This window comes from Rhineura floridana, chromosome 1 (assembly GCF_030035675.1).
Source record: "Rhineura floridana isolate rRhiFlo1 chromosome 1, rRhiFlo1.hap2, whole genome shotgun sequence".
Taxonomy (NCBI): Eukaryota; Metazoa; Chordata; class Lepidosauria; order Squamata; family Rhineuridae; genus Rhineura; species Rhineura floridana.
In genome coordinates, this window is record NC_084480.1 from 155,001,337 (window position 1) to 155,013,802 (window position 12,466).

General features: G+C 42.1%; 1 protein-coding gene across 2 annotated transcripts in view; it reads left to right on the plus strand.

Annotated features, from left to right (window-relative positions):
* The window catches only part of LOC133390212 (tumor necrosis factor receptor superfamily member 1A-like), a 68,817-nt gene that overhangs the window by 10,242 nt on the left and 46,109 nt on the right, over window positions 1–12,466 (plus strand). The window contains exons 1-2 of one of the 2 annotated variants that reach the window (XM_061638341.1): window positions 1,870–2,101; window positions 6,333–6,534. In XM_061638341.1, coding sequence (XP_061494325.1) covers window positions 2,063–2,101; window positions 6,333–6,534 — 241 coding nt within the window. In that variant the 5' untranslated portion in view covers window positions 1,870–2,062. Of the gene's footprint in view, window positions 1–1,869; window positions 2,102–6,332; window positions 6,535–12,466 lie in introns of those variants that run through there. The other variant, XM_061638331.1, reaches the window with a different exon arrangement.

A 12,466-nucleotide genomic window follows, 5' to 3' on the forward strand; every position in this document is an offset into this window, starting at 1 on the left:
ACTCAATAAGCATGCAAATGATCCATCCATTCTCAGCAGACTTGGACAGGATCCCATTTCTTACCTGCCAGATTAAAAAGCAGAGAAATTCACTCATAGGCAAAAAACCTTGCGGTTTAAGAAACAGCCCACAGCTATTTCTATCAAACTTTAAAAAGCAGGGAAATTGGGCAGCTATAGTGAATGCACCAGGGGAGCAGGAGACCTGAACTCCTCTCTGAGATATTGGACTGCCCTACAAATTGGTCAAAATGCAAACACCATTTCGGTTGGTCTTTCACAGTCCAACCCACTTCCTGTGTAGCTTGGAAGAATTTCCCTCAAAGAAATGCAGCCGTGATGTACAATAATTACAGCACCCACTCAGAAAACAGTGTTGATAACACAAACATCTTGGCATTGATTAACATCTGCCCTGGGATAAGTGAGGAGAATGCTGTTGTGCCCAGCTTCTGCTTGTGGGTTTCCTGTAGGCATCTGACTGGCTATTGTGAGAAGAGGATGCTGGACCAGGTGGGCCTTTAGTCTGATGTGGTAGAGCTTTTCCTAGGTTCTTATGGTACTGTAGTTGAAGAAATGCCAGGTGCAAATCTTTAAACTGTGAGTCTGTCTTAACAAGTCAGAACAGATACTGTTGTAGTATATGGTTGTAGACATGGGCTACACTCCAGGGTTGAGGTAAACAACTCTCACCCCCCCTTATATATGGAAATAAAATATTTGTTGTTACTATAAGGCTGTGTGCTAAGCTACTTTCTCAGCCTTCCCCCTAACATGCAGCGTGGGGATAACAGTGGGCTCTGTTGCAGGGCAGTGGTAACCTTCTCTCTCTCTCAGCCGCAGCTTACCTGTAATATGAAGATAACAGCTATGGGCTGTACTTGTAATTATTGTAGTTCTATCTGTAGCACAAGTTTTAAATGGTAACCCTATCCCCCCAAAGTATATTTTCCCCATGTATTAAGATCTATGCATGTAAGAGCATGAACTCTTGTCTTTGTAGTCAGATGTGGACGGGACAATGACAATCTGATGCCAGATCACAACTACAATAAACTCCTGGAGTTGTTCATTTGTTTCCCACGGAGACATCCATATTCCTTCCACTTTCAGGGGAAAGCAATACTGAAAATATAACTAAACTGAATGGATATCCCCACCCCCCTGCATTTATCCTTGCCTTGCCTGCATCTTCCTTCCCTCCAGTTGCTTCCACATGTCAAATTGTGGATTGCTCCTTAGGGCAAACCACCTGTTTGTCACTCTGTAATATAGCATGCACGTCAATGGTGCTACATAAATATATAAATAATAATAATGTCTCAGAGTCATTTGAGGCATGAAAAATGGCTTTGTGGTCATAATATATAACCATTAAAATGCTCAAGGAAACATCATTTGGCATGAAGCATAGAATCATAGAGTAGAAGCGTTGGAACAGACCCATAAGGCCATTGAGTCCAACTCCCTGCTCAATGCAGGAATCCAGGTTAAAGCAACTTATCCGGTGGTTTTATTTCTGAAAAAAGTAATTCTGGCGCTCGAACCTGCTTGGATAAAACATAGAAAGCAAGCTCTCTGATTTGTCCCTAATGTGAAACGTGGGGAGCTTGCTTAACAGCCTCATCACTTTAAATGGCTGGCAGATGGCTTAAAATAGGGAGTTGTCAAATTCATGGAAGACAGGTCTATGAATGACATTGCCCAGATAAAGCAACCTTTTGTGAGGGAAGAAAAACTGGACAGAGGAAGAAAAAGCCACAAGAAACCTGATACCCGGATTTTCCTTATCTTTCTCTGCAGTGAATGGGTTAACTGTCCCGTTCACGTCACGAAGCCCAATCCTTTCTAGGCACTGTGCAGATGGGAAAGATGAGTAGCTGCATGTGGGCGGGAATTCATATCTCCACCCTTTCCCTCAGATTTTTTTGGCTTCCTGCTCTATAAGGAACTTGGATTGCCAGACAAGCAAGTTTCATTTTCTTCCCTTTTTGGAGGCTCTGTGAAAGGTGGTGGAGCGAGGGGCCCTGCCTGCAGATGTAAGGGACGCGCTGGCCAGACTATGGGCCCACTGGGGCTTTTCCCAGTTTTAGTGGCTATGGTAAGTGAGAAACTGAAGGAAATGGTCACAGGGGCTGGGAGAAAAGAGCTAGTCCAAAAGTTTGGTTTGAGGAGAAGGGCTCCGGACGTTCCTCTCCTGGGTTGTGCGGTGTGGTATTCCTGCTACTAACTTAAATCATGGAGCCTAACAGATAAAGACAGGATATTGGAAGTTGGATCACTAGGCAAGTGTAATTGCCTCATCTTTGGGCCTGAAAGAGGATTGTGTTGTCAGCAGCAGGCACTGCCTTTGCTTCCTGGAAAAAAAAAAACTTTTCAGCGCTTGGACGTGTTGCGTACTGGCTGGGTGGGTCTTCTCCAGTGTGAGTGGCATTTTGTTCGTTCGCTTGTTTGCCTTCCAGCACACTGAACTGGCTGCTAGACAAGCTGTTTCTTTCTCCTCCCTAACTTTGCAGTTTTCATCTCCTGCTTCTTCAAAATCCAATTATGGCAGCTCTGTGCAGGTAGCAGCATTTATTGCCTTCTTTGCCCAGAGAACTTATTTGGATGGGTGGTATGTAAGAAATAAAATACATTTGCCCCTAGGCCAGGCTGCATTGGTTTGAAACGTAGTAATAGAAATCTGCTTATTATTGGCCAAAGTAAAATAATCTAATGATAGAAGAACCTAATCCAGTATTTCACTACCAAACCCTTGTTGAGACATGACATGCAACTTGGATTAAGAAGTGACCCCGCTGCTTCAACAGCAGGTAGAAGCTTGTGGATTGATCAGTTTCCTAATATAAAACAGTTCGGATACAATTACAGGATGAAATTACAGAACAGTCCTGAGAAAACTTGTTCCGCCAGGTCGCATAGCAAATCTTCTCAGGACCAAGTCAATAACTCACCTGGTGGCTATGCTACAGCCCTACACAGAGCCCAGAGAGTATTTTCTAGCGTCCCACATATTGCCTCAGGATATCTCTTGGATCTTGCCAATTTTCAATTTTATTATTAAATAAAATTGATTTATTTAATTTTGCATTTATATCCCACCTTTTCTCCAGTGAGCTCAAGGTGTCATACATTATTCTCCCTCTCTCCATTTTAACCCCACAACAACCCTGTGAGGTAGGTTCACTGAGAAACTGTGACTGGCCCAAGGTCACCAAGTGAGGTTCCTGGCTGAATGTGGATTTGAACCCTGGTCTCCCAGGTTGTAGTCCAACGCTAACTGCTACGCTATATTGGCTTTTAGGACATTCTGGAACTGGTGCAAAATGCAGTGGCGAGACTGCTCACTGGGGCAGGGTATTGGCAACATGTCATCCCGCTGCTGAAAGAATTGCAATGGCTGCCCATTTGCTACCAGGCCAAGTTCAAGGTTCTAGTTTTGGCATACAAAGCCCTATACAGCTCGGGACCAGGATACCTGAAAGACCGTCTTATCCCTTATATGCCCAGTCGATCACTGTGCTCTGCAGGTGAGGGCCTCCTGCAGATACCATTTTAGCAGGAGGTTCATTCTGCACAATATAGGAAATGGACCTTTAGTGTGGCGGCACCTACCCTGTGGAACTCCCTCCCTTTGAATATCAGGCAGGTGCCATCTCTGCTATCTTTTCGGCTCGTTTTGAAGACTTTCCTCTTTCAACAGGCCTTTTAAGTTGAGACCTGTCGAGTTTGTGTCTGAATTGCTTTTAATATGTTTTCTTTAATAATATGTTTTTAACCCTTTTTTTAAAAAGAGATGTTTTTTAAGCTTTTTTAAAAAATGTTTTTAGTGTTACTTTGTTTTAATGTATTTTGAAGTCTTTTTATGATTTTTTAAAGTGTTTTTAGTGTTTCTGTTTGCTGCCCTGGGCTCCTGCTGGGAGGAAGGGCGGGATATAAATCAAATAAATAACAATTCTTTGTTTTGTTTAGTTTAGACCTACGTGGCATTATGGTCGCATTAGAATTCTCAGTGCAATTTATAAAACATGGTTAAAATTAGGGAAATGTAGTGTTTGAGAAACCTTAGTCACTTCAGAACGTGCCTTAGATTACTTTGTCTGTGCGCATCTTCATCTCTTAAAAATAGGGGTATCTTGTACATAAGGCATATAGTTTACCTAGTAACTCCAACCTCCATCCTCCATTATGAAAAAAGTATTTATTTATTTTTGCTGTGAATCCTCTTGAAATTGCTATGGTAAGACAGACAATTTAATAAAGGCCATGAGTTTGTCAACCAGATGTTTCAGTTATTTTGGCAGCAGTGCTTATTGTTTCTCTTCAGACCCTATTTCTTACAACAGAGAGGACAGTCCCCTCCCCCATCTCTACTACTACTTATTGGCATTAGTAACAATAGCTCACAGCAGGGCTGTGGAGTCGGTATGCCAAACCTTTGACTCCGACTCCTCTATTTTTCTACTGCCTGACTCCAACTCCAACTCCACCCAAAATTGCTTCCGACTCTGATTCCACAGCCCTGGAAAGTGCTGTAAATGTCTTTTTAAATTGGAAGCTCTTGTAGGAGCATTTTTATCGCTGCCTGAATATGCACTGATCCTGGCATCACAGCATTTGTCTTCATCTGGGTCTTGTGTTATACACTGACACACAAAATGTTTTCCATCTTGAGTTGTGGTGAAATGCTCAAATACAGCTGACTTCATGGGAAGCTTCTTTGACATTGTGAATTTATATATATTTTTTAATTGTCAGTCAAAATTTATTTTGAAGTCGGAGTTGTTACATTTCTACCGACTCCGACTTCACCCAAAATTGCTTCCGTCTCCACGACTCCGACTCCACAGCCCTGGCTCACAGTAGTCATTTACTCAGTGGGGGAATCTCAGAAGTAGATGGATCTGCATATCTTGCTGTCTGGCTGCGTTGCACTGGAAAAACTGTGTGCTGTGTGTTAGCAGTATCAAATTATCTGTCCCAGACCTCAGAAATCTTAATGTTTGTGCAGAAATATCATCTGGTGCGGGTGCAAATGGGGAAAAACCTCTTGTACAGATCATTTTGTGCAAAGTAATAGGCATAATTTCTCCCCACTGGAATGGGGGTGGGAATGCTGCCTTTTAGTATTAGACAAGCTTTATATCTGATCTTAGCCCTGTGGTGATTAGTGCAAAGATTGTGAGATTTATCCCTCTGTCTGCTTTTTAGAAATTACTCTGTAAAGCAGGCAAAGGACGATCTCCCAATCAGATATGGAGATAAAGCTGTTGGGGATGGGATGGTGTTGAGGGCTGTCAGGCCACTGCCACCATCTTGGATTAGCATGGGTCATGTGTTAGCTGCCCCTGAGCTAGGGGTAAGCTGGCAATCATCTGTTTGCGACATTGCCTTATTTCTGAGTCCATGCAAGAAGCATGCAGCACTTCCAGTGCTCTTTTGGTCTTGTCCTTACTGCAGATGTTGGATTTGTTGCTCCACAGTGTCAGTCTACCATTTTGCCATATAGTGAATGATGTTTTCATAGTCTGTGGCAGTCGTGGAATGAAGAATCGAAACAAACCTTGTTGCCACTTATTTTTGAGGCATGCTTTAGCTTTGGTTAATGCGTATTTTTTAGTTCACAAACTGATCAGCAAAAGTCTACATTCAGGGTATTTCAAGAAATAGCATATGTTGGGACAATTCAGAGTGCTAATTGTTGCCAATGTAACTAGCCAGAGAATACCCCTTCTGTCAGGTGTGGAGAGCAAGTTCTCCAGATGTTGATGAACTAAAACTTCCATCATCCCTGGTCATTGGCCATGCTTGCTTGGCACTGATGGGAGTTATAGTTCAGCAACATCTGGAGAACCAAAGGTTCCTCAAACCTGCTTTACGTTTCTGTTCAGGGGATTCAGAATCTTGCATGATCCAAGAAACAATGGAAATTTGCAGCGTGACCAACTTGCTTTATGCTGCTTGACCTTACTCTGATGTGGCTTTTCTCAACCTTGTGTTCCCAGATGTTGCTGGGCTACAGTTCCCATAGTACCTGACCATTGGCCATTCTGGCTGGGGCTGATGGGAGTTGTAGTCCAGTAACATCTGGGGATCCAAAGTTTGGGAAAGGCTGCTCTAATGTTTAGTCCCACATGTGAATGACACAGCCATCATCAATCTGAATAATGTTTTTCCTAACCATTTGAGGCAGACAGATTGCAGTTTAAAATCCTGTACGATAAATAATCTTTCTGGAAAGCCCTATTCTTGCATGAAGCCTTAAAAGATCTCACTTGTAAGCTATCCTTGATGAAAAGTAGTTTGCTTGTTCAGGCTATTTTTCTTTGCAGATCAAATTAATCCTGATTCAGATAAAAACTGCAGAAACCTTGGGGGTAACTGTTGTCCCTGATACCATACATATCCATGGGGTAGTTGCGGACAAAGGCACCTTCATCCACGCCAGTGGTAGAAAAAGGAAAGAGGTGACATGCTCCAAAGGATACTATCTTCACCCAAATGGAACCCACTGCTGCCTTAGATGCCATAAAGGTATGATAAAATGTAAAACAGAGTAATATCTGTTAGTTCCACTTCTGATCTCCTATTTTTGTGGATGTGTGATTCTTATCACTGTCAAAAATCTCCTAGTTTTGAAAACTGTACTTTAAACTTTTTTGCTTCAACTCAAATAGTGAAAAGATACAGCTCCTGCTTTGGTAAAAAACAAGTATGCAAAAGTCTGGGATACACTTTGCATCATTTCTTGCAGTTGGTGGAAACTGCCTAGAAGAATAATATTTTTTGCAAAAATTGTGACCATTTGTCATACATTCAGTAAAAGAGAATGTAACCAGAAAACTAGATAAATATTCACTAATGGACAAAAAACCTTGTGGTTTAAGAATGTACCTATAGCCTACAGATATTTCTATAAAACTTTAAAAAGCAGGGAAACTGGGCAGCTATAGTGAATGCACCAGGGGAGCAGGAGACCTGACCTCCTCTCTGAGATATTGTACTGCCCTACAAATTTGTCAAAATGCAAATACAAATACAGACCAATCCACTTCCTGTGTAGCTTGGAAGAATTTGGTAACATGTGCCTCTGAGCATATGGTGAATGCTGGCAACACCTGCCATCTCCAAAGATGGAGAATTACATTTTTGTGTGTTTGTTGGTGTTCTTACTTTGCTTCTTTCTTGTGTTACTAATGATTCTACAGAGAATCTAATCTAGAACATTTTATTTCCCTCACTATTCATCCTAGAAATGTGTGTCAAAATTATTTTTATTAATTTCAAAGCCTTTTTATTGGCCAATGTCATATGATGGTGAAGACAGCCTTTTGTGTTTCAAATTGGATTTTATGTTCTATTTCTGTTTTGGGTGCATTAACAGTTGAATGTGAAACAGCAGTTTGATGTAAAATCAGACTGATTCCAATATGTTGCTACTTCAGCAATGACTGTAGCTGTTGGAAAAAAGAGGATGCATGTTTTCAGGCTGCTATGTTTAAACCACTTCATTTAAGGTAAGGTGGGCATGGTCAATTAAAAACATAGAGCACATCTAGAATTTTGCTACAATATATTTCATCTCCCACTGTTTTATCTTGTGCAAACTGAGACACTCTTGATGTCCACTGGAGACTATTCTGCAGAATAGTCAGTGCCATTATTCCACAATTATTTTTGGAGGTTTTTTAGTGTAAATTTTGCAAAGTATTGCTGTGCTTCACATATCCACAGAAAAAGAAACAAAAGAACATGATTTCCTATAGGAAATTTCACTAAAATTGCAAAGTAAATCAGACATATTTAAAGTGACCATCTGAAATATATCAACCGTCTTAATAATGTTGCTTTCTCCCTGCTAAAACAAGATCAGCACAGCTATTTGGGCTGCTTGCAGGTGTTGCCACCACTCACCATATGTTCAGAGGCACATGTTACCAGTTCTTCCAAGCTACACAGGAAGTATATTGGACTGTGAAAGACCAACCCAAATTGTGTTTGCATTTTGAAAATTTGTAGGGCAGTCCAATATCTCAGAGAGGAGTTCAGGTCTCCTGCTCCCCTGGTGCATTCACTATAGCTGCCCAATTTCCCTGCTATTTAAAGTTTGATGGAAATATCTGTGGGCTATAGGTACGTTCTTAAACTGCAAGGTTTTTTGCCTGTTAGTGAATTTCTCTGCTTTTTAATGCTGGAGGTAAGAAATGAGATCCTGTGCAAGTTTGCTGAGAATGGATTGGTCATTTGCATGTTTAATGAGTTCAGTGGAATTTATTCCCGTGCAATCATGCTTAGGATAGGTGAAACTGACTACAGGGGGGGAGGGGGGAGGAGCGAGGGAAGGGCAGAGGAGAGGAGGGGGATGGGAGCAGGCAAGAGAGGGAGGGAAGGAGAAGGGCAGGTTTGATCATTTGCATGCTTATTGAGTTCAGTGGAATTTACTCCTGTGCGATCATGCTTAGGATAGGTATAATTGACCAGGGAGGGAGGGCTGGAGTGGGCAGGAGAGGAGGAAGAAAGAAGAGGGGAGGGGAGGAGGAAGGGAGAAGAGAGGGGAAAGGCAGGTCTGATCATTTGCAAGCGTATTGAGTTCAATGAGGTTTGCTTCCATGCAATAATGGTTAGAATAGGTAAAACTGACCATGAGGGAGGGGAGAGGAGAGGGAAGGGGAAAGGGAGGGGAGCAGAAGGGGGGGGAGGGGGAAGGAGGGGATTGGAAGGGGAGGGGCAAAGAAAGGGGGAGGGAAGGGGCAAAAGAGAGGTGATGGGAGGAAGGAGGAGGGGAGGGCAGGTTTGATCATTTGCATGCTTATTGAGTTCAGTGGGATTTACCCCTGTGCAGTCATGCTTAGGACAGGTGAAACTCACCTGGGGGAGAGGAGAAGATTGGGCAGGTGGGCACTGGGCAGAGGGAAAGCCCCTTTCCAAAAGAAAACATTGTGAACAATATCATTGCTTTTCAGCATTTCCCCCACCTTTTTAATCTACAGCAGGCTCATGTAGCCTCCCACCCAAATTTAAACCGAAGCTGTCCCAGACCACATCCACACCAGACCTTTATTTCCCTTTAGATAGTCATAGCTTCTCCCCAAGAATCCTGGGAAGTGTAGTTAGTGAAGGGTGCTGAGAGTTGCTAGGAGATGCCCTCTTCCCCTCACAGAGCTTCAGTCAGAGAGTCTGACTGTTAAACCACTCTGGCCACTGCAGCTCTGTCAGTGGAATAGGAGTCTCCTCTCAGCACCCTTCACAAACTACACTTCCCAGGATTCTTTGGAGGAAGCCATGACTGTCTCAAGTGAAATAAAGGTCTGGTGTGGGTGTGGCCCCCTGATTAGGCAAGCCCAGCAGCTGTCTGGCTTTTAGAACACTGACAGTTTGTTCTTACTGAGCATGCCTGACATTATCATTGAGTTCTTTGATGCTAAATTTCTTAAATTAATTAAAAATCAGCCAGACATTTTTGAATGAGTATGGGGCAAGGTCAGTAACAGGATTACAGGTACTCAGTGAACACGGATGATTTGTACTTAATTTCAACAAATTAATTACAACAGATTATGAGAAGTCTGACAGAAAAAAGTCCGAAAGGGGTTTGGTTTTTCTCTCTCTCTTTTTACACTTTGAACTCTCGATTCTCTCTGACTATTTTGTGTATCGCCATTAAAATTTAGAGGGTTGTTAAGCAAGTGTTTCTCAGTTTAGGACTATAAGTTTTGTAAGGTTTTGTTCTGAAATGAGCTTATGGGAAGCATCAGAATGGCATGGGGTATTTTCAATTTAACATTGAGGAATGTGAAAAATCCCTGCTGACTATAGTATACAGCTACTCTCGTGGCTGTATAATAAGATTGTGTTTCCAATTGGGCTTTGTTCATGCCCTTGAATACATGGATTATCGCAGGGGAGGTGCAGGAGGGGGAGATTCCTTAGCTATTTGAAATTCGGAATAAGGAAATGTCTCACCTGTGGTGTTACCAAGGTAATACCATACATAAAAAGAGGAGGAGCTGTTGTTTTCAGCACTGTTATTCCTACCATGACATTCCTTTCAATCCATCCTACTCGGCAAACGGGTTATCTTTTGAAATCAATAATCCTAAATTTGCTTCAAGAATTTCTAGACCTCAAGCTGATGCAAGAACAAAGGATAGAATGATAGTTGGTGTATGGACTGTAGTTGCAATTCTTGCTCCTTTATTCTCTCAGATTATACATGGACACTGCATGCTTTCTTCAGATTTTTCAATAGAAGTGGCTGGCTGTCCTTTTTGGGATGCATGTCTCTATACACATCTGCAAACTACTTTCCCGTGTTCAGGATATATGCTTTTCCAGAACACAAACTATGGAGGTAATTAAGCTCAAATCTGCTAGGGAAACAGTTTCCCACTGTGACTCTTGAGTTTATTCTGCTGGAGGACAGATGCTGTCTGTCTGGTAGAAACGGCCCAGAAACTAGCACTTTTTCCAAATACATTGGAGCACGGTATGAGTAACTTTAGTTAAGATAGTGAATTGGCCTCGTAAGGACCTCTAGAGGCAGCAGAGCTTTTCCAGAAATGACATTTTATTGAGAAAAGTGTTATGAATGGTAATTCAGTAATTAACTGTAAAGGTTGTCCCTGAGAAAAGAGAGAGGAACGAATGAGATGTAATGTTGGGGTGAGGTTGTACAGCGGAGTGCGTTGGCTTCCAGGGTAATAGTGAAGGATGGGAAAGGGGATTTGCAGTACAAATTGAAAAGGTGGCAGGGGAGACACAGTGAAAATGATTCATTTTCTACCTTATTCTCTTTCTGAATTGGGGGGGGCAGAGATCTTTAGCATCAGTGTGAAAAAGAAGGTAAAAAAGCAGAGACTTTTCTTGCCCGTGGCAAAGCTTTACTGGATGGAGTCTACTGGAAGTGCAGAAACATAACAGTCAAAGCTGGAGTCAGGATGATTTTTCTCCCCCCAGCAAGTCTTCTTCATTAATCACCTGGAGTTCAGAAATGCATGAGCAAGCATCCAGCCTGGTGCTCCAAAAATTTATTTAAGCAGAGAATCTGCCAGAAAAAACCATGCGGGACACGCAAGGGAAGTGTGGAGAACAGGAATGGTAGAGGTGTCAGGGAAGGCTCATTGAGCACAGTAGTACTGTGGGAAGTTATAGCCTTTGAGTATAGTTGGGACACTAGACTTAATGATCCTAAGCCAATCTCCCCCTGCCCCAGATTGTCATGTGTCCCACCACACCACCTCCACATGCCATACATGTGTGTAACTGGAGCCTATTCATATTGACTCAGAATTAAGCCCCACAGTGTCCAACGCTCATTCACCTGGAAGTAAGACCTATCTGAATAAACATGCATAGGATCAGGTTGCAATTATTATAGAAACTGCAGATAAGGGATGGGGAACCTGTAGATGTTGTTGGACTCCAACTCCCGTCAGCTCTAACCAGCATAGCCTGTAGTCAGGGATGGTGGGAAGTGCTGTCCACCAACACTTGGGAAGGCCAGTGAACTGCAGCCACCCTGACAGTATCGCCTAAATCCGTTATTTATATCCTATGCCCTGCCAGTTAATCTAGCTGAGTCACCTACAGAGGAGTGATGCGACTGCAACGTTTTTTTTAAAAAACCACTACTTCAAGGAGCATTTCGCACACTGTTTTGAAGAAAATACGAGGGTTTCTCCCCAAACATCTCCCCCTTCCCAGTTTTGATTCTCAAGTCTTCCCCCAGGAGGAAAAAACACTTCCAATTTTTATTGTTATCTGTGTCTTCTCTCAGTCTTCTCTAGTTTTGCTTATAATTTCTGGGTTTTTAAAAAATCTTTACTTTCTGCATCAAGATAAATAAAATACTATCATAAGGAATGAGTTCTGCTAGTATAAGATACGAAAATTAAGACTGTAATCCTACTGAACTCAATGGGACATACTTCTGAGTAAACATTTTTCGTTTCAATGTGCTAAATATTTCCATAACACCCATTTTGGCATAATTTAGTCTGGGTTTTTTTTAGTTATGGGGAAGAGTAAGGAGCCCTGGAAATCCTGGATACTGCACTCTGTGTCCAATGCTCCTGGCACAGAAATTGGGTGCACTATAAAAGGAGGGGGGTCCCTCTTTTTGCTCTTACATTCTTTGACACAGTCTTTTAATTTGAGTTTACAAAGAGGAATAGGGTTATTCCCCTTATTCATGCCTAGAAACCATACTACTAGTAGAAACCAGTAATGATCTGAAATGAATGCTGATGACAGTTAAAGAGGAACGCACAAAAGCAGGACTACAGCTGAATGTCAGGAAGACTAAAGTAATGACAACAGAAGATTTATGTAACTTTAAAGTTAACAGTGAGGACATTGAACTGGTCAAGGATTATCAATACCTTGACACAGTCATTAACCAAAATGGAGACAACAGTCAAGAAATCAGAAGAAGGCTAGGATTGGGGAGGGCAGCTATGAGAGAACT